Source organism: Phacochoerus africanus, chromosome 8 (genome assembly GCF_016906955.1).
Source record: "Phacochoerus africanus isolate WHEZ1 chromosome 8, ROS_Pafr_v1, whole genome shotgun sequence".
In the NCBI taxonomy this organism is placed as follows: domain Eukaryota; kingdom Metazoa; phylum Chordata; class Mammalia; order Artiodactyla; family Suidae; genus Phacochoerus; species Phacochoerus africanus.
Window position 1 is genome coordinate 79,318,994 of NC_062551.1, and position 21,479 is coordinate 79,340,472.

Below are 21,479 nucleotides of genomic sequence, written 5' to 3' on the forward strand. Positions count from 1 at the left end.
CCCACTGATCAAGGCCAGGGATTGAACACACATCCTCATGGATCCTCCTTGGATTCATTAACCACTGAGCCACGAAGGGAACTCCCTACTCAACATATTTATGGAACACCTGCTGTGTGCTTAACAAGTGACTGTCACTTCACTTCCCCCCTCTAATTTCCCTGTCATGGGGGGTTCACTTCATTAAATACCTGGGACCTTCAGTAATGCTTACATCAGCCTCTAGAAGATCTGAGACACGCAGGCCTGAGTTTTCAGTACTGAGTTTTCAGTCCCACAGGGACATCCCCTGCTAAGTCTTCTCACCTCCACAAGAGAGACTGGAATTAAGGGGGAAAAGCAGGCCATGCCTCACCCTCAACCCACCCCCTGCAAATGCGAAAAGGGAGAGAGGAGGTAGGGTTAGGGCACTAGTTATTCCCAGTCCTTCTGTCACTCCCACAGTCTCGCCGCAGCCATGGGTGGGAAAGTGTTCCCAGCCTAGGACTCCTGAAACTTTTAAGAGCATAGGAGTGGCCTAATCCAGATTCAGGGGGTCTGGGGCCAGAGCCTCTGCATTTCTAATAAAGCATTGCTGGTGAATAGTATGCGTACAGCAAGGCTGTCAGAGAAGAAGAAACTGCAGGGGTTCTGAGACCAGCACCCTATTCACGCTGAGCCTACCCCATCCCTGGAGCATTTGATTTCCTGCCTAAGCCTCAGGCCTGGGCCTGGACCCCTCAGGCTCAGCAAGCATCAGGGCTTTATAGTTTGGCTCAAAGCTGTAATAAGAGGGAAGAAATTGAATGAGACTAGTCAAGGCACTTTTCAGGATGGCGCAGAAGGGATTTTGTAGTGTATCCACCTGCCCCAGACTGGTAAGTTGTAGTGGACAGTGGTCCTGCGAGATGCTTGGTGAAATAAAATTGTTATTTGGGAGATGCTGGTTGGAAGCCTAACGCCCTTCCAGTGTAGTGTACATTGGGCTAATCTGCCTACAGCAGGGCTGGGCTCACACATCTCAGAAAGGGAACAGGTTTCTCTAAAGCCCCACATCTCCTATCCTTGTCTTTTTTGTATACTCGGCCGGGTGGATCCTTGAATTCTGTCCCCATCAAAATTCCAGGGCCTCTTCAGCTTCTTCACCTACTCCCCAAATGCACCCTCTTCCCCTCCACGCTGTGGGACAGCGTCCAGGGCTCCCAATTCTGGCCAGGAAGGCATTGCTCACGGTAGCGTTCCAGAGTGGAGGCTCACGTGAGCCTCAGCAAGGGGCCCGATGGAAGCAGAGGAGTTGCAGCTGTGATCCCTCATGGTCTGGACCAGCAACCCCAAGGTCCCCAAGGTCCCACTGGCACTGAGGGACTGAATGTACCCGATCCTGGCTGAGTCAAAGAATGAAGGCTCTTCTGTGCCAGGCCTCTCTTTCTCCTTTATAACCAAGGAGCTCTTCAATTACAGCACTTTCCTCTTTACAGAAAACCTCAGTGCAAGAAGCTTATAATCTCTCATGTGTCCTGGGGGGCAGCATGCTGAGACGGTCAGGGACCCTGGGGAGAAGGCAGCAAGCCCGTGCCATGGGGGGGTTGGGCACAGAGCCTGGGTACTGAAGGGAAGATTGGACGAAGGCCCCAGAGCTTCGCTTTCCCTGCCCTACTTCAATCCAAACCACTCAAGACGGACCACTCACGCATGGCTGCCTCTAGGCATGTCCTTTCTTTTCCAAACACTTAATACATTGTGAGCCAGCCACCACCCCTGCCCTCCCTCCCAACTGAAGAAATGAAAGCTGCCTTCAAAAATTCTGACATCTATGAAGGCTGGAGAGGGAAATTGTGGGTGGCACAACAGTTAAACTCGGAACGCGTGAGGGGGTCCAAAAATGGGCATGGCAGTAACTCTCCTTTCTCCACCACCCGTCCCAGGTCGGCTCAGTGGGGAGAAAGATGGGGATGGGGACCGCCCAGTTGAAAAGGCAGAGGGAGAAAAACCCCAAGTGGTGGGTCCCCCCAGGTGTGTTATCCACAGAGCACTGAGTCAGGTCTAGGAGGGGCTGGTGACGAAGACGCAGGTGGGCTGCAGGGATGGCGGGAAGGGAGGAGGGTTCCCCTCTAGCAGGAACAAGGCTGGGTGAGGACTGAAGGTCAGCTCCAGGGCACATCAAGAAGGGTTCAGAGGTCTCAGTGTCTTGGTGGGCGGCCATGCTGACGTGGGAGACACAGCACGGGATGCCACCCTTGGGGGGCGGCTCACAACTGTGGGCAACGCTAGGAAGTACCCATTTTGAGGACAAAGGAGATAAGCCCAATGGTGGGGACTGCACTGGTCACACCAAAGCAGCAGAAAACTCTCTCCCTGCTGTCACTGGGTAAGAGCTACTGGTGGATCCTGAAGCGTTCATCCGTTTTTGCTTGCTGAGAACATGTGACGCGCTGTGGGATACAGATGAGTAAGATGGCGAGAGCCTTTGCCCTCGGGGAGCTCGAACAGTCTAGACTAATTAGGTTGATTCATTTTCTGGGATTTGAAGTGGTTTTAGGTACAGACGTAAGATCCAGCACAGCCCTAACTCTGGCTCCCAGTTAAAACAAAAATAAGCAGTTCACTCTAGTTTCAGAATTCTAGACAGTCTAGCACGGCTTGAAGCCTCCTTCACCGAGAGCCAGTGCCTGCTACAGATGGGAGAGAAGATGCAGCTAAACCAATGATACAAACACAAACCAAAGAAGTGACTCACGCACCGATAAAACAAGAGACGCTTTGAGAGGTGGTCCAGGCTGGCGATGTTCCAAACACACTCCCTGAAACTAGCTGAGTGGGAAGGTGCAGGAGTGGAGCCGGAGGTAAAGCCCTAGTGCCTCCCTTCCACTAAATTTGTGCACAACCATTTCTACACACTCTACACACACTGAGGCACAAAGGGGAACACACTTATCCAGGATCATAAAAAGAACTGGCAGCAGTTTAGTGTCCTCTCCGTTACAGATACAAATACACCAGAGAATGAGGGGAGGGGAGACCAAGATCCAAGCCCAGCAAAGAGGCCCAGGTGCCCGCCTGCAAAAATTCAACCCAGGCAGAGGCTGCCCAGGCCTTCTGGTTTTCTTGGGGTGTGTCCCCCACTGCCTGTGGCCCAGGGCCTGCCTCCCCTGGCAGCGCTAATGCAGATCCGGAACCCAAGCTGCCGTTCCAGCTGCTGCTATGAGGCTGGTTCCCTCCCTGACCAACGGCAGTTTCACTCCAAAAGCCCTGGCCTATGTAGCCTCGGCCAAATCCTTGAAAGCATTTTTTTCTTTCTTCCTTTAAGCATGTGTGTGTGGCGGGGGGAGGGGGGTGGAGTATGATGCCCTCTACTTGAGATCAACCCAGTCATTACGTTGGATGAGCTCTCAGAACTAATTTCAGGGGGAATTCAGACAGCCTCATGAATGGGAAAGTGTGAAAACACAGCCCAGGAAGAGCCAATGTATCATCCATGCTTGTGGATGGAGCCTGTCTGGCAGCGGGATCCACTTCTTCAGGGATGACGGTCTCGCCTCTGCTGGGGGATGGGGGGGAGGCGCACAGCCAGGGCCTGATCCAGTAACGAGCTGGTGCAGGTCCCAATTCTAAAGGCAGAGCAGTGTTTCCTAGAGAAGGCCAGATAACTCCTGGCAAAAGTTACAAAGGTGACTTGATTCACAAGATCAATGCTGCAACCTCCTTCATCTCAAAATCTAATGAGGCGCAGAAAAGTGACTTCATTCTTACCATATGAAGAAATGTCACCAACTGGTCTGAAATACATGCATTTCTAAGAAGTGCTGAATGTGCTAGGGTTAGCAGTACACTGCATTCATTGGATAAAACTGGTCCTGTGGTTTATTTGTTGGGGAAGGGGAAGCCGAAGAAATACCTGTTCCTTGTATTCTACTTTTGAAAAATATTACCAAGTCTCAGGAGGTAAAGAATGAAAAATATGGAGTTCCCGTCGTGGCGCAGTGGTTAACGAATCCGACTAGGAACCATGAGGTTGCGGGTTCGGTCCCTGCCCTTGCTCAATGGGTTAACGATCCGGCGTTGCTGTGAGCTGTGGTGTAGGTTGCAGAGGCGGCTTGGATCCCGCGTTGCTGTGGCTCTGGTGTAGGCCGGTGGCTACAGCTCCGATTCGACCCCTAGCCTGGGAACCTCCATATGCCGCGGGAGCGGCCCAAGAAATAGCAACAACAACAACAACAACAAAAGACAAAAAAAAAAAGAAAAAAAAAAGAAAAATATGAGTCTCAGATCACAAAATGGCCCAGAGCGTTGGCCAGTGTCCCCTGCTTTGCTTTGTGATGCCCGGTGCACAGCTCTGCCTCCAAGGCTCACAAGCACCTGTTCCTGATGCTCTTGGCAATGACAATCAAAACACCGGAAGCTGCCCTCTGGGGCAGGACCTGTCTGTCACAAAGACATAAATCTTCAACAGGCATTCTAAACATGGTTCAAATTCTTTCCACACGACCCTGCAAATAAACACAGAATCAAAGTGGCTTACTATCTGGCCATTAGCTTTCCCTTCTCCTTGCGGGCCAAGAAGAAATATTTATCTAACAGGATGATCAAACACCACCTGTCCAGCCATCATTTTAACTCTAAGAGCTTCCAGCGGAAGGTACATACTCATGTTCTCAGAGAGGGGTTCTAGGAAGCTTGGCTATGTGGTGACTGGACTTTTTTTTTTTTGAAGATTCCGCAGCATGTCTTCACAAAGGCAGTAAGAGTCTAATTACAAAGAATCATACGAAGCGTTTTACCCCAACAATATTTATATTGCTTGATCCTCGGTGTGGGAGGGTGAATGAGTAGCAAATACTGCTCTGTTCTAAGACATAATACAGACACTAAGACAAAGCAAAGTTCTTAGGCACAGGGCAAACTTTTTACACCTGTCCTTTCAACACTCACCTGCACACATATTGTGCTCCCTGAACAGCTAGCAGACTCCTCAGCCCAATTAACTCAACAGCCAGACTAGGGAAAAAAAAAAAAACCCATAAGGTTGTTTTCTGTCTCCCCACCCTACTAAACTCTTTGGCCCTCAGGATACATTATGAAATGTCAAATAAAGTGGTACCAGATTACAAATGTCTGTAATTTATATTTTTATGAATCAAGGATTCCACTCAGGTTGATAATGAAATCCCTACCTAATATGGGTATCCATGCATTGCCTGGTTTTGGGGTGGTAAATTTGCTAGCCTTCAGAATCAGAAATGCAGCTCATCTCAAAACCTTACACCTGGGGTAGAGGGGCACAGGCTGTTGGCAAAAGGGTGAGAAACTTAAAACGCTGGTTGTTTATTGGATTGAACTCTGTTCACAGTCCCCTGTAACACTGAACAAGCTGAACATTCAAATGCCAGAGAGAACGGATGTGACACTCCTGCATGATTCTGTAACAGGCAAGACAGGCTCCGATGCTCATTTCACCTCAGCAGTGTGTTTAGACAGGGATAAAGGATCCTTTGAGTATTTAAAGGAAGTTTTTCAGTCCCTGCATTTGCTTTAAATATTAACCAGGGTCTGGTCAAGAAGTCCACAGCCACACAGATCAACCAACTGGGCATTTAAATTAAAAAATTCGCTCTGGAGTTCCCGTCGTGGCGCAGTGGTTAACGAATCCGACTAGGAACCATGAGGTTGCGGGTTCGGTCCCTGCCCTTGCTCAGTGGGTTAAGGATCCGGCGTTGCCGTGAGCTGTGGTGTAGGTTGCAGAGGCGGCTCGGATCCGGCGTTGCTGTGGCTCTGGCGTAGGCCGGTGGCTGCAGCTCCGATTAGACCCCTAGCCTGGGAACCTCCATATGCCACAGAAGTGGCCCAAAGAATTAGCAAAAAGACAAAAAAAAAAAAAAATCGCTCTGGATTATGACTCCACAGAAACAAAGAGATGTTCATTTCTTTTTAATTGGGCAGAATGGTAACAATTCTAAATAAAGTTCATTAATACACAGATTCTTATTTACCCAAGGAAGGAAGACATTCAAATGGTGACCTATATTTCAGGTGGTGACAACAACCTGCACCAGAATGGCGTGTGGCACACATTAGATTGGGATTGAGGAAGGGACAGAATATGACCAGGAGTGAGTGGGGCATGTGGGTGGTGACTTCATCTTACCTTCCACAGGTAACATGGAATATTACACATGCATGATATAAAAACTGGCTAGAAAGTCTATGTGTGGTCACACCCCAGAAGACGACTGATCTGTTTGTAAATAGAGATAAATTAAGACCCGATTTTAGGTTACACGTTGTACCCGTCTTCCCTGTGTTAAGTGGTGACGAGGGTGGTGATACAGACCCCTAAAAGATGTAATTATACAGTTCTGCTGACTGTGGGGGGTAAAGAAGGCCAAAGCCAAGGCAGGGGGGTTGAGGAGGGCTTAGGTACAGATCCAGTGGGTCTGGGGCCTGAGCACCTGAACTATTAACAAGTTACTGAAGTATAGTTGATTTACAAAATGGTGTTACTTTCTGCTGTACAGCAGAGCGACTCAAGTTTTAGAAAGACATCTTTTCCATTACGGGTTTGCCACAGGATATTGAATGTACTACACAGAACGACCTTCTCTGAGCTGGCATTTCTTGTATTTATTTCTTGCTCTTTCGGGCCCCACCCATGGCCTATGGAAGTTCCCAGGCCAGGGGCTGAATAGGAGCTACAGCTGCCAACCTACACCACAGCCATAGCAACGTGGGATCTGAGCCACATCTGTGACCTACACCACAGCTCATGGCACTGCTGGATCCTTAAGCCACTGAGTGGGGCCAGGGATCGAACCCGCATTCTCACGGATACTAGTTGGATTCATTTCCACTAAGCCATGACAGGACCTCCCTGAGCCTGCATTTATTTATTTATTTAGACTTTTTGCCATTTCTTGGGCCGCTCCCACGGCAAATGGAGGTTCCCAAGCTGGGGGGTCTAATCGGAGCTACAGCCGCCGGCCTACGCCAGAGCCATAGCAATGCGGGATCCGAGGCACATCTGCGACCTACACTACAGCTCACGGCAATGCCGGATTCTTAACCCACTGAACAAGACCAGGGATCCAACACACAACTTCATGGTTCCTAGTCGGATTCGTTAACCACTGAGCCACCATGGGAACTCCGAGCCTGCATTTCTAATAAAGCTTCACAGCTCGGCTGGTGCTATGGGGCCACAGAGAGTATTCTGAGTAGTTAGTGCCCAGGGTGAAGCTGTGGGGGCAGGAGGAAAACCACCTGCTAATTAACACGGGACCCACCCCGCTCCCACCTCATGGACAAAGGAACCAGTACTGGGTTGTTATTTTGTACTATTGCATGAGGGAAAAAAGACTCAAGTAACACATTTAAAAACTTATTAACAGGAAACTGGGGGAAAAAGATTTCTGGGGGCTACTGACATGTCATGTCAATCCCCAGAAAGAACCTTCTCCAGTCAAACAGCTTCTTCAGCGGAGGGGGGGGCAGCTGCATCAAGCACTAAGCCAACTCGCAGAAAGCCTTTGCCCTGGGAAAACAGTAGTTGCTTGAGATGTTATTTTATGTGCCAGCTTCATGGGGGTTGGAGTGTGGGGGGGGTGGGAGAGGAGGGTGGCACAGCTGCTAAGACCTAAAAATCACGTTTAGCTATTCAAGATCTGAGTCCTTTCTCTCCCTGTGCCGACCTCAAGGTGGGACCCGAGTTCCTAGGATGGTCTGAGTCCTGTGGGCACCTCAGGCTCACAGGGACTCATTAAACACCCCCTGACGCCTTGGGGGGCACAGACTGAAAGACAATGCAAACAGTGGGCAAACACAAGCAAGAAGTTGTAATTTTACCAAACAGCCATAATTATTCTGATAAAAAGAGAGATGCAAAAGGGATGCTGCCAAGGTCACAGGTCCTCAAAGTTACTGCCTCCCCCATTCAGTATTTCAATTTCAATTTTCAGAAAAGGGGGGGGGTTTTAAAAAAAAAGAAATCAGCAAAAACCCCAGGCTAAATAAAGTGTTAGCAGGAGAGGCCTATACATACCCTAAACTTGCACGGTACCGTGAAACACACTCCAGTCTTAAATTCCATTTGAAAATCCTGCAATATTCCTACTATTGCTTTGGTTTTATGTGTTGCTAGTCAACAATGGTCCTGAGTTGGATAACAGGGCACACTCCATCCCCGCTTTTTTCCTTTTTGATTCTCTCTGGGCATCTCAGAACAGAGGGTGATACAAGAAATGGCAGACTTGGGGGATGGGAAGAAGAAACTTGATACAAAAACCTTGTGTTATTATAGCGTATTTCAGGCATTTTACTCTTCTGATAGGCTGGTCCGATTTCTCAGAAGGGCAAGGATTACCTGATCTCCCACTTTTTAATAATAGTGAAACTGGAGGAGACTCTACCCCATGCAAAAAACACGCACCGTCCCTTCTGAAAGGAATGAAAGTAAAAAGCCATTTTAGGCAAGAATGAGACACAACCCCCAGGCTCAGGAGACACGCAGGGGCCGACACGGAGAGGAGGATGTCTGAAGACACTACTTCACAATTTTGGCAAGTTCTTCACTTTCATGCTTTATTGAAAGTAAAATATGAATCAAAGACAGGTATTGGTAAGCAGGTTATGTCTCTAAAGAAGGACTTTTAGTTCAGAGCAGACTGTCGTCCCATCTACGGTGATATAAGTCTGTTATGGACCAGTGCATCTGGTATGAAACTCGAGCAAGGAAACAGAACAGAACTGTATTGCCTCCTGTGACTATAAATCTCATATGTAAACATGATTTACGGATGCTGCTACTAAACCTTCTCAGTTTTTACTTGCCCTTCTCCCTCCCACCACCCCCCTTAAATATAAAATTTGAAACATTTCCTTCAAGTCTGATGGCCTTCAGTGCAATCTGCTTTATTTGACATAAGGCATTGTGGGACAGTCACTTTTGAATGGTTTTCTGCCTTTTGGAAGAGTCCTCTAACGCTTTAATTCTTAGATCCACTTTTTCTGTGCCCTAACATGTCAAACTCCTCTTCCCTTCTGGTCATTTCTTAGCAGTCAGCAAGTGTTCAAAACATTAATGTCCAAGCAGACCAGTACCTGGGAAAAGAAACACAAGTGGAGGTGCGGTGATGAACTACAGGGTCAGAGTTCATGTACCCCATCTGCCAAGGCTGCATCACCAACAGGAAATATCCAACTCACTGACATCCGCAGATTCTAGGCTTCAGCTAAAGCACATTTCTGTTGAAAGCCATGTGGCTCCCACGGCGTTATCTTTACACGAGTTAATCAGATTTTATTGATGCTTTCATTTGATGGCCATTTTCATAAAGAACTTTTTTTTTTTTTTTTGCTTTTACTTTGTTTTAACCACATCAGGAATTTCTTTGTAGTGGGAATGGGGAGACAAAAAGCCGCACTGAGAGAGAGGCTTTATTTAGGCCAGTAGCTTGGCTCACTTCTTCGCTTTAGCAAAGAACCCCTGGTATTTGATTCAAACTCATTCTTCGGCAAAATCACAACCCGCTGGGACCTCGGCCACAAAGAATCAAAAGTTAAATCTGTCAATGCCAAAGGTCTGGATTCAGCTGTGTGCATGGCTACAGTGGCCAAGATGCAGTACGAGGCCCTGCCATTTATCCACCTAAATAAAGTACTCATCTAAGAAAGGCCTTAATTCTAAGTAGATATATGAAATTTTTTCACTGAACCTAATACAGTTCAGCAATTTCTTCTCTAATTCTTATCAGTAACATGCAAACTGTTTTACTCTAATAGGAGGAACTGGGAAAAGATTAACTATAAAGATCAAAATGCCACTAGCTAATTCCCCAACTTCCCCCTGAAATGAGAAAGGAAAAGCAGAATGGACATCTGGCAGTAGATATGTCTAACACACAAGCCCTATCAGAGGCCTGAGTACTGAAACAGATAATGAAGAAGCTTGAATAAAAAATGCACTTAACTAAAATTAATTTCACTCGTGAGACTCAGATTGAATTAAATTTTAAAATCAAATTACAGGCTTCACTTTAATAGAAAATTACAGTATGACTTTGACATTCATGAACAAAACATGACAAATGTAACTCACCTTTAAACCCTTCTTCTGGCATACACACTAGGAGAAAAAAAAAAAAGTCCAAATTGAAAAGATTGTTGCTACAGATAGTTATAAGTTCACTTCAATACCTACAGATGAAAAGGTTAAAATAATTTTGGGGGCCAAGCCCATGGAATATGGAAGTTCCTGGGCCAGGGATGGTACCCACATGACAGCAGCGACCCAAACCCTTAAGTGACAACACCAGATCCTTAACTGGGTGCGTCACAAAAGAACTCCCTCACTTGAAGTTATGGATAATAATCAAGTGACAATCTTTCTCTGTTTTTATTTCTGATCAAAGCAATACATGTGACCATTCAAAAAATAAATAAATAAATAACAAGGGAGAACAAGGGTGGTAACTGGAGCTAAAATGGTACATGACAGGGGTAGTTGGAGGGGTGTGGCCTGGAGAAAGGAACCACTTTTGGTCCTTGCAGCCATTTCTTCTGGTATTTAAACTCAGTATTTCTAAACAACTTGCTGGCATTGCTAATACATAATCTGATAATTTTCTCACTGAAAGACAAAAATTTAGTTGCTCCCCCCCCCCACCTTTTTTTGGGTCTTTTTAGGGCCGCAGCTGCGGCATATGGAGGTTCCCAGGCTAGGGGCTGAATCAGAGCTGTAGCTGCTGGCCTACACCACAGCTAATGGCAACGCCAGATCCTTAACCCACTGAGCGAACCTGCTCCTCATGGAACACTAGTCTGATTCATTTATGCTGAGCCACACATTTCAGGAACTCCAAAAATTTAATTCTTCTACCACCTGCCCCCTTACCATCCTCCTGACATGGTGGCATTTTTTTGTCAAGCTGATCTCCAGAATTTAACATTAGCTTTTTACTCCATTAATACTGCTCCTTGGTGTACCTTGGTTATAGTTCTTATCTAGTACGACTTAAGCCTTTCTGGGGTTATTAAATGCTGCATTATTTGTGTTTCATATTCTTTTTTGTCTCTTTGTCTTTTCCAGGGCTGCACCCGCAGCACATGGAGGTTCGCAGACCAGGAGTCTCATTGGAGCTATAGCTACTGGCCTACGCCAGAGCCACCAGACCACAGCAACGCTGAATCCGAGTTGCATCTGTGACCTACACCACAGGTCACAGCAACGCCAGATCCTTAACCCACTGAGCAAGGCCAGGGATCGAACCAACATGAGGCTCGTAGTCAGATTCGTTAACCACTGAGCCATGACGGGAACTCCTATTTCATTTTCTTTGTACTACTTCGAACTGAAGTGTAAACTCTTTTTTTTTTTTTTTTGTCTTTTTGCTATTTCTTTGGGCCGCTTCCACGGCATATGGAGGTTCCCAGGCTAGGGGTCTAATCGGAGCTGTAGCAACCGGCCTATGCCAGAGCCACAGCAACACAGGATCCAAGCCGCGTCTGCAACCTACACCACAGCTCACGGCAACGCCGGATCGTTAACCCACTGAGCAAGGGCAGGGACCGAACCCGCAACCTCATGGTTCCTAGTCGGATTCGTTAACCACTGCGCCATAACGGGAACTCCTGAAGTGTAAACTCTTAAAGCCTTGTAAACCTCAAGACTCATCTATTCTTTCCCGTTTTCCCTAGGGAGAAAGCCTGCACCCACTGTTCCCATCTAGATCAGATGTGCTCATGGCCCGACACAGGCTTCTCTCCTGGAATTTCCCGCCACCATCTCCTCGGGCAGCTATCCCTTATACTGGATCCCTGTTTTCGGGTTCCACTGTTGACTTCTTTCTTTTATGTTAAATTAACTCTCTTGTTTGCCAGAGTATCTCAATGCAATGGTGAGAAATGTGTTCAAGGAGCCATCCAGTGTGAGGTTAGACTAAAGTGTGTCTAATTACAATTAATTCTAGACTGGAATTCACGTTTCCTCAGAATACTTTTGGACACTGTTCCAGTCTGTCTTTTTTCTTTTCTTTCTTTTTTTGCTGCACCTGTGGCATGTAGAAGTTCTTTGGCCTAGCACCACAACAGTGACCTTTAGATGCTTTTGTGATCTTATCCCTAGATTTCCACTTATTGTACTGGGCCCCTGTAAACATTGTTTTTTATTTTCATGAATTCTGTCCTCTGAGTGTTCCTTACATACAGACCCTAAGGTAATTCTCAAGCGTTCTTTTACTTCCTAAGTCCTCTTATTTCCTCTGGGTTCCTTTTCTCAAGTCTGTTGATTGACATCTTTGGGTCCAATGCTCTTTGCTCAACTCTGGTGCCCTCTGGCTGTCCATTTCCACCTTTTTAAGTGTAAAGTACTATTTTCTTAAATTGCCCCAGTTTCCCCAGAGCAGAATCTCTTCCCTCCACTGTGGGAGGTAAGGGATGGGCCGCTAGTATTTGAACAAAGAGGTTTCCCTATATAACAGGACTTCATTCTCACTTTTCTACTTTAACTTCTTCAAAGAACTGAATCACGAACTCTACAACAGGTCGAAGAGAGGCAAACCATTCTCTCCTTCTGTGATCTTTTTTTTTCCTTTTTATAGCTGCACCTGTGGTATATGGAAGTTTCCAGACTAGGGGTCGAATCAGAGGAGCAGCTGTCTGCCTACACTGCAGCCATAGCAACAACAGATCTCTGAGCAGCATCTGTGACCTACGCCACAGCTTGTGGCAACTTGGGATCCTTAACCCACTGAGTGAGGCCAGGGATTGAACTGCATCCTCATGGACACCATACTGGGTTCTTAACCTGCGGACCCACAACGGAAACTCCTCTATGATCTTTTAAGAGCAATAATGTAAGATTCTACTTTAACATGAAGAAGCTTTTTTCAAAGTTAAAAGTAAGCTGTAAACTAAACTTTTAATAACTATAATCCCACCCTCCTCTAACAAGTTCACCAACAAATTCCTGATACAAATTGGTCTTTACCTTGCATGACATCATCCATTGCAGCATAATCTGCAATTGGTTCATCAGCCTAGAAAACAAATGAAGACAATTCAAAACTACGAGGGAGTGGGAGTCAGGAAGGGAGCATTCCCCAGGAGTTGACCAGTGGATCCCTCCTCCAAGACACAAATACAAATGGTGCCCAGGGCCCAAGCCACGGCTGGCCATGTCCGGGATTAACAAGCAAGCCCTGACTCACCATCCCCATAAACCCCGGATTGCACAATGGAAGTGGCATTGTCTTCCTGCCCCTCAAAAGCCTTTTCTTAAAAATTGAAGCATAGCTGATTTACAATGGGGTGCTCCTTTTTTCTCATTTTAGGGCTGTATCTGGAAGCCTGGGCATATGGAAGTTCCCAGGCTAGGGGTCGAATTGGAGCTACAGCCACAGCCACAGCCAACACCACAGCTCATGGCAATGCCGGATCCTTAACCCACTGAGCAAAGCCAGGGCCTGAACCTGTATCCTCATGGATACTAGTCAGATTCTCAACCTGCTGAGCAACAATGGGAACTCCTCAAACGCCTTTAGATGGGGAAATGTCTGAACTGTCTGAGGTTACGAAATGCTGATTTAATTGCTATGAGTTAAGGTGTCAGTGGTGACAGCATTGTGAGTTGGTAGAAATAAAAAAGTCAGAATGGTCCTGCTAAAATGCCAGTTAGGTTAAAAAATGTACCTATTTTAATCCTTCCTCACCACCAAGATCATGTCCTTTTGGAGGCAGAACCAGTGGCAAGTCTGAGCGTGGGGTGGGGTGAGCTGCGCGGGCAAAGAGGAGAATGGCCAGAATGGACTCTAATTGCCCATCTGAGGTAAAAACAGGCCGTTTCTAGGATTCAGGACCAGGTCCTCAGGAGTAAAACAAACAGGTTTTGAAAACAGTTCCACAGAACCTACAGTTCCAAGAAAAGCAAGGCGGGGCGGGGGGCGGTAGCAGGACAAGAGAGAGAGAGAGAGAGGGAGAGAGAGTGAGTGTGTGTGTGTGTGTGTGTGTGTGTGGTGAGGTAGATATGGGTCTGCACCATTGTTTCCAGGCCTAACTCTTATCTGACCAGAACTGAGGCCCTAGGGGGCGAAAAGCGTATTTCACAGCTCAGAACTCTGACAATTCTTCTACCACATCATGCAAGGGGGATGCTTCCAACCACCAAGAACCAAATGAGGCAAAGGAAAGTGACAAAAAACCAGGTCCTCAGCCTCATTAGAGGCTGGTTCTGGGACAAACTGACAAAGTGTCAGAAGGCCCTACCATCCAGCTACCTCTCCTAAATCCATTCTACTCAAAGCCAGTTTCCATACCTTGAATAAGAATTCCACTAAGGCGACCCAGAGTTGCCAAGCCTCCTATCTTATGCTCATCGCCTAGCTTGACTGGCTGGTAATTTTGAGAGGAAAGGCGGAAATGCTTTAATATTAGAAGGGTGTATGGTTAAGTAATATGCTGTTCCAGAAGTCAGGGAGGAGGTTAAACCTTGATTACAAGGAATGATTAAATCCCCACAAGGCCCAATGAGGTCATGACCTCCTCTAAGTCTCCCAGGGCTCAGCCAGAGATGGAGACTGTATGTAGAGGCAGCAAAACTCACCGCAGGAGCTGACTACCACACGCTGCCAAGGACCTGACGCACCCTTAACAACCACTACACACAGCATACGCATACTCCAACCATCTAAATCCCTCCAGGAGAGAGTGTTGCCTACCTTTAACAAAATGACAGATTCAGGAATGACGCCAAGGGTTCCGAGGGTGGCACAGTCATCACTTAAAATCTTTCCGTCAATGGACAGGTTCTGGTCAAAAGGAGCAACTGAAAATGCATGCATGATCTGGGCCAAGAGAAAAAGAGACAAAGTTTGTAGGAAGCAAAATGCTGAGACTTACAGCCTATTTGAATAAGAAAATGCACAATTTCTAAAGAAGAAATAAAAGACTTCAGAATAACAAAAGATACACTATGGTTTGCAGTCAGCCCATATGCTACATTCCTATTGAGACTATAATCCCAATATATCTCGGACCTTGCTTAGGAGACTTGGTTGAGAATGAGGAGGCAATTATACCCGCAGGTGGGTGTGTGCAGAAATCAAAGGAGCAGAAGGAAGGGACGGGCTGACAACTTGGGGTACAAGGCTCTGGAAAGGCTCTCAGGGCTGCTCCTATCATATCCAGGTTCCACATCCTTTTAGTAATTGAGTCCACGCCAAATCCTTTCGTAAGACTATCTTTAACCGAGAGATGAACAAATTGTACTACATTTACTTTATGGCCTCACAGGTGGATGAATTCTGCCTAAACAAGGTTTGGTCTTTCTTTCTTCCTTTTTTCTTTTCTTTTCTTTTTATTTTTTTAAATAGGACCACAACTGTGGCATATGGAGGCTCCCAGGCCAGGGGTCAAATTGGAGCTTCAGCTGCTGGCCTACACCACAGCCACAGCAATGTCAAATCTGAGCTGTGTCTGTGACCTACACCACAGCTCATGGCAACGTGGGATCCTGACCCACTGATCGAGGCCAGGGATAGAACCCAAGTCCTGCTGGATACTAGTCAGGTTCCTTACCACTGAGCCACAGCTGGAACTCCATCTAATCAAGGTTTTAAGCAACCATACTAGCTCTACCTTTTTTAGAGAAAAGATTCTATGAAACATAAAAAAATGCCCTGCTATGTTTAAAAAGTCACCCACCACCACCAGCTGAGGATCACATGCATCCCACACCAGCTCTGACCGTGCCTGGGTGGTTGGGCAAAAAGGTCTTGTCTGGTGGGAGCTTTCAAAGCTCTCACCTCAGAGCAGTGAGGGGAAAGCACGTTTCACTGCTCATTCTTTGGCCTGTTTCGATCAGAGGTCCTTGAAGCAAGGATAGAAGAGAAAAAGGCCACTGCAGGAGACATCCAAGAGCTCATTTGGGGGGGTTTCCTGGGAATAGCTGCAGCCTGCTAACACCTCATTCATGCAGGTAACATGCCTGAGACAGAGGTTACTTCGGCTCACTTTTGATTTATTCTTTAAAAATGGCACACCACAATAAAAGCAGCATGGGCTTTGAAAATATCTTTATCCACAGGGGCTCTTTTTCTAATTTAAAGGTTTTGAATGTTCGAGGTTTACCACTGACAGGCAAAAAGCTGGCAATAGAAACAAGCTTTCTCGGATGTAAAAGCTACAGTAACAGAGCAAAGATATTACGCCAACACATTTATTTTCAGAGCCGGGGGTTCAACCACGGGAAATACCGTTCTCAGGACATTCTGGAACACATAGCACCCTCAAAGGAAGCCTATACTTTTGCTCAATTACAACGATAAATATCAGCAACAAGGAAAAATGCATAACCAGTAAACTATTCCACATGAAAGTAGCAAAGAGGGAAAAGTGGTCAACTTTTGGGATCTGTAGCAAAGACTAAAACAGATAAGGGTCCAGTTTTTTTTTCATGGACATCTTGAACTTAACAGCCTCTTTTTCCTGGGTTTTGTGATGTGCCACTGGCACCCTCATTTATAGTATTTCACTACTGCTACCAAGAAACAACAGTATCAGGAGGCATTTCACAATTGCCTGCGTTGTGCACACTGAGGTGATGTGCGAAGGCAATCTGGGGTGGGGCTGGGGGCTGGGGTTTTTAAAATAAACCCTCAACAACCACCACCTCGACGTGTAAGGAACTAAATGGCTCTGATTATTTCTCATTATTACTGGTTGCTCAGAACTTGCACAAGTTTTCAGAATCCCTGAAACATTTTCCATCTTCACAGAAAGATTCTTGGCTAATTCTGAATACTCTGAAATAGAAGATGACTTTATGAGGACCCTGCCGTCATTCTTGTAAAATGAAAAAAGCCCTCTCTCAATGGCCCAACTCTGTTGAACAGACAACTTTAAAGGGACAACCCTGAAAGAAGGCCCAGATACATATACAAACTTAGGTGCAAAGCAGGAAGGAGTCAAGGTGCTGAGACCAGAGCATACTGAAACAGACGCGACATTTCCTTCACCTGAATTTTCAGTTCTTTTAATGTTTGATTAGCAGAAACAAGAAGTGCCTTTTCACCACGAACTTTTCTATGTCGCATACTCCGCCGAATAACTTGCTTTTGATAGGCTATATAATTTTGATGAGATATCTTCTGCCGCTTTGTTCCTCCGTTGCTCTATAATAAAGACACGAAAAACAGAAAGCACTGAAATTATCCACACTGCACCAGTGCATATAAAGCAAAAGGGGGTTTGACTGCTAATCATTTGAAATTCAGTGTTAGCTAACAATGAGTAGGGCAGTTCCCGTTGTGGCTCAGCGGAAACGAATCTGACTAGTATCCATGACCATGAAGGTTGCAGGTTCAATACTCAGTGGGTTAAGGGTCCAGCGTTGCTGTGAGCTGTGCATAAGTTGTAGACGCAGCTCAGATCTGGCGTTGCTGTGGCTGTGACGTAGGCCAGGGGCTACAGCTCTGATTTGACCCCTAGCCTGGGAACCCTCCATATGCCCCAGGGACAGCCTTAAAAAAAGAAAAAGTTGAGAGCAAAATGAGAAATTTGACCTTAAATCAGGAAAAAATTGTGATAAGTGAAAAAGTTTGAGCTCACTAAAATTAATTTGTAAGGAACCTGAATCCTAATTTATATGTATTAAACTTTTTTTTTTTTTTAGTCTTTTTGCCATTTCTTGGGCCACTCCCACGGCACATGGAGGTTCCCAGGCTAGGGGTCGAATCGGAGCTGTAGCCACTGGCCTACACCAGAGCCACAGCAACGTGGGATCTGAGCCTCACCTTTTTTTTATGTTAGAGGCACACGCCTCTTTATTCTCCCAGCTAGAGCTGAATCATTCCTTGTACAGCACCTAGCCAGTGGAACATCATCCCGAACAAATGGCTTTTCTGTGTTTACCTCCTGATCCTCTCCGCTTTGTAAATCTCTGAGCTCCATTGATGATGAGTATGTGGCATCTGTGTCCATAATGCCCCCTAACCCGCTCTGCTTATGCACAGCTGCCACTCAGTGACAACTACGAAAGCCAGAGCCAGAGCCTGGCCGCTCATCCAGATTTAATTAAACCAAAGGAAAAGATTACTTTCAAAATGTTGCTTCATTCATTCCCTGGCCTGGTTCGCAAAAGAACCTTGAGTGTTTTGGGGGGTTTTTTGGGGTTTTTTTTGTTTTTTTTTTGTGACTACACCCACGGGATGTGAAAGCTCCCCTGCCAGGAATCAAACTAAAGCCGCTGCTGGGTCCGTAACCCACCATAAGGGAACTCTGACTTTTAACCTCTTGATGAGGCATTTATTGTTGCTTTGTAAAAAGACACTAGTATTTTCTGTAAATTGGAAGTTACTTCTAAATATTAGATTACATTTGGGTCAAACATTTTTTGCAAGAATATTTCAGAGGTGAAGCTACATACTTTGTAATCATGTCAAGAGGCACAGTGTCATGTCCTGTTTAAATTTAAACTAAGTTTGATGTCTTAAGTACTATCTTTCACATTAAAGTTCTCAGCAGTTTATGGTTAGCCTCCATGTCAGTAACAAAAAGAAAGTGTTGGGAGTTCCCGTCGTGGCGCAGTGGTTAACGAATCCAACTAGGAACCATGAGGTTGCGGGTTCGGTCCCTGCCTTTGCTCAGTGGGTTAACGATCCGGCATTGCCGTGAGCTGTGGTGTAGGTTGCAGACGCAGCTCGGATCCGCCTTGCTGTGGCTGTGGCCAGTGGCTACAGCTCTGATTCGATCCCTAGCCTGGGAACCTCCATATGCCGTGAGTGCAGCTCTAGAAAAAGACAAAAAAACAAACAAAAAAAAAGAAAGTTCTGAGCACTAAGCAAGATATATTTTTTAATGACTGATTTTAAATGGGTTTAGGTCTAAAAGCTTTTCCCAGAATTATTTTTTCAAAAAAATCCATAGAATTTAAATCCAACTTATCTAACAAAAACCAGTCCACTGCTTTTAGAAGGCTTTCAATTACCTAAGTAATATCCAACTCTGGGTGCATTATTAACCTAAATTGTAGATAAGGTCAAAGTCAAAGGAACTGTGTTGATCTAGCTTAGAGCAAAGAGGAAAGGGGATTTGTTCATCTCCATTAAGGACAAACAGAAACGCATCATTTCATATTACAGGGATTTGAAAGAACAATTACAGAGCTATGTATTGAGATACTGTAATATACTACAAAGCAAATGTTTGAAGGAGTTCCTGTTGTGGCTCAGCGGAAATGAACCTGACTAGCACCCATGAGAACGCAGGTTCGATACCTGGCTTCACTCAGTGGCTTAAAGATCTGGTGTTGCCATGAGCTGTGATGAAGGTACCAGATGCAGCAGCTAGGATCTGGTGTTGCTGTGACTGTGGTATACGCCAGTGGCTACAGCTCTGATTTGACCCCTAGCCTGGGAAGCTCCATATGCCACAGGTGTGGCCCTAAAAAGGCAAAAAAAGAGGAAAAGGAAAATGCTTGAGGACATTCTGAAAGCACTTGACATTATTGTGGAACTATCTACTCTTTTCAAAAAAGAAGGTTACACTTTCTTAGCAGGACAAAAATACATTCAATATTCTAGAATACTTTAACATCCAAACAGTGACAAGGAAGGCAGAAGAAAATCAGTATTAAAAAAAAAATTATGGGAGGAGTTTCCGTCGTGGCGCAGTGGTTAACGAATCCGACTAGGAACCATGAGGTTGCGGGTTCGGTCCCTGCCCTTGCTCAGTGGGTTAATGATGCGGCGTTGCTGTGAGCTGTGGTGTAGGTTGCAGGCGCAGCTCGGATCCCTCGTTGCTGTGGCTCTGGTGTAGGCCAGCGGCTACTGCTCGGATTCAGCCCGCAGCCTGGGAACCTCCATATGCCGCGGGAACGGCCCAAGAAATGGCAAAAAGACAGAAACAAAAAAACTGACATTCAAAATTTAAAAAAAAAACCCAGACATTCAAAAAAAAAAATGCAATGGGTAAAACTAGACATTCAAAAAAGTTAGCTTTAGTTAGATAAATGTATTATCACTTGAAAAGGTTTAAGACTTTTCTAAATATGAGGCTGAAAAGTAAGGCTTAAAATGACAGAAATGACAGAAATAAGAACACATACCTAGCTTAACACTAATTTACAAAGTTTACCAGAAAAATAGAGATTCTTAAGTGATTATTAAACCATATTCCCAAGAGATAACTAAAACAATATGGTACTGCCAGCCAAGCATAATTGACAGAGGAGGGGGTCCTAAGTCTGGATGGACAAGACAGACAGACAGACACACACACCCCTTTTATTTTTAGTATGTCAAATGAAAAACCAAATCAGCAAGACTGTAGACTTGAATTGAAAAATGGATTGTAGAGAAGATAGGGACATGAGCAAAGTTGACAAAAGACAACTTAGAAGGCAGGAAAGATGTTGCAAACTCCTATCAAGACACATATTACTAGACTTTCGTAAAACAACTATAATGAAAAAAACTAAAAATCATTATAAAAAAATTAATTTGCAAAAAAAGGGGACATATTACTTGACTAAATCATCTCCAAAACCACCCTAAGGAAAAGAAGGCATACATAAACATAGATTTTAATAAGGACATAGATATTATAGGAACATAGCCCCATTAAACTGAAAATCTACTCCCTATAAAATGTATAGATTTAGTGGTTAGCACTGAGGCAAAGGGGCCCAGAACAAAAATTTGGTAGCAGTGAGTGAACAATCAATGCCAGCAGAACAAAGTGCCTGACTTTGTTCTTTCCCAGATTTTTTCCCCCCCTTTTTCCTTTTTTGGCCACTCTGTGGCATATGGAGTTTGCAGGCCAGGGATCAGATCTGATCCATAGTTGTGACCTAAGCCACAACTTCACTGGTGCTGCTGAATCCTTAACTCACTGTGCCAGGCTGGAATTGAACCTGCATTCCAGGGCTCCTGAGATGCTGCCAATCCTGTTGTGCCACAACGGGAACTCCTCAGAGGTATTTTATTTATTTATTTATTTATTTTGTCTTTTTGCCTTTTCTAGGGCCACTCCTGTGGCATATGGAGGATCCCAGGCTAGGGGGCACATCGGAGCTGTAGCCGCCGGCCTACGCCAGAGCTACAGCAACGTGGGATCCGAGCCGCGTCTGCAACCTACACCCCAGCTCTTGGCAACGCCAGATCCTTAACCCACTGAGCAAGGCCAGGGACCGAACCTGCAACCTCATGGTTCCTAGTTGGGTTCATCAACCACTGAGTGACAACGGGAACTCCCTCTCATGGGTATTTTAAAGTTAACATTTTATGAAATTCAACAGGCGATGGAATACAAATGGCTGTGGTTGCAGCTGTGGCTCAAATTTAATCCCCAGCCCAGAAACTTCCACATGTTTTGGGTGTGGCCAAAAGAAGAGAAAGCAAACAAACAGCTTAGCAGCATCTGTGGTACTAGGAAATGCTCAGGCCAGGGATCCAACCTATGCCACAGCAAAGACCCAAGCTGACCCAATGACAACACCAGATCCTTAACTTGATGAT

At 45.6% G+C, this 21,479-nt stretch overlaps 1 protein-coding gene across 5 annotated transcripts in view; it reads right to left on the reverse strand.

Annotated features, from left to right (window-relative positions):
- Positions 1-8,528: 8,528 nt before the first annotated feature.
- Positions 8,529-21,479, reverse strand: part of USP48 (ubiquitin specific peptidase 48) — a 63,499-nt gene continuing 50,548 nt past the window's right edge. For all 5 annotated transcript variants that reach the window (XM_047792328.1, XM_047792331.1, XM_047792329.1 and 2 more), the window contains 5 exons: positions 16,980-17,135; positions 14,682-14,807; positions 12,956-13,004; positions 10,067-10,093; positions 8,529-9,069 (listed from right to left, as the gene is read on the reverse strand). In XM_047792328.1, coding sequence (XP_047648284.1) covers positions 9,047-9,069; positions 10,067-10,093; positions 12,956-13,004; positions 14,682-14,807; positions 16,980-17,135 — 381 coding nt within the window. In that variant the 3' untranslated portion in view covers positions 8,529-9,046. The remainder of the gene's footprint in view (positions 9,070-10,066; positions 10,094-12,955; positions 13,005-14,681; positions 14,808-16,979; positions 17,136-21,479) is intronic.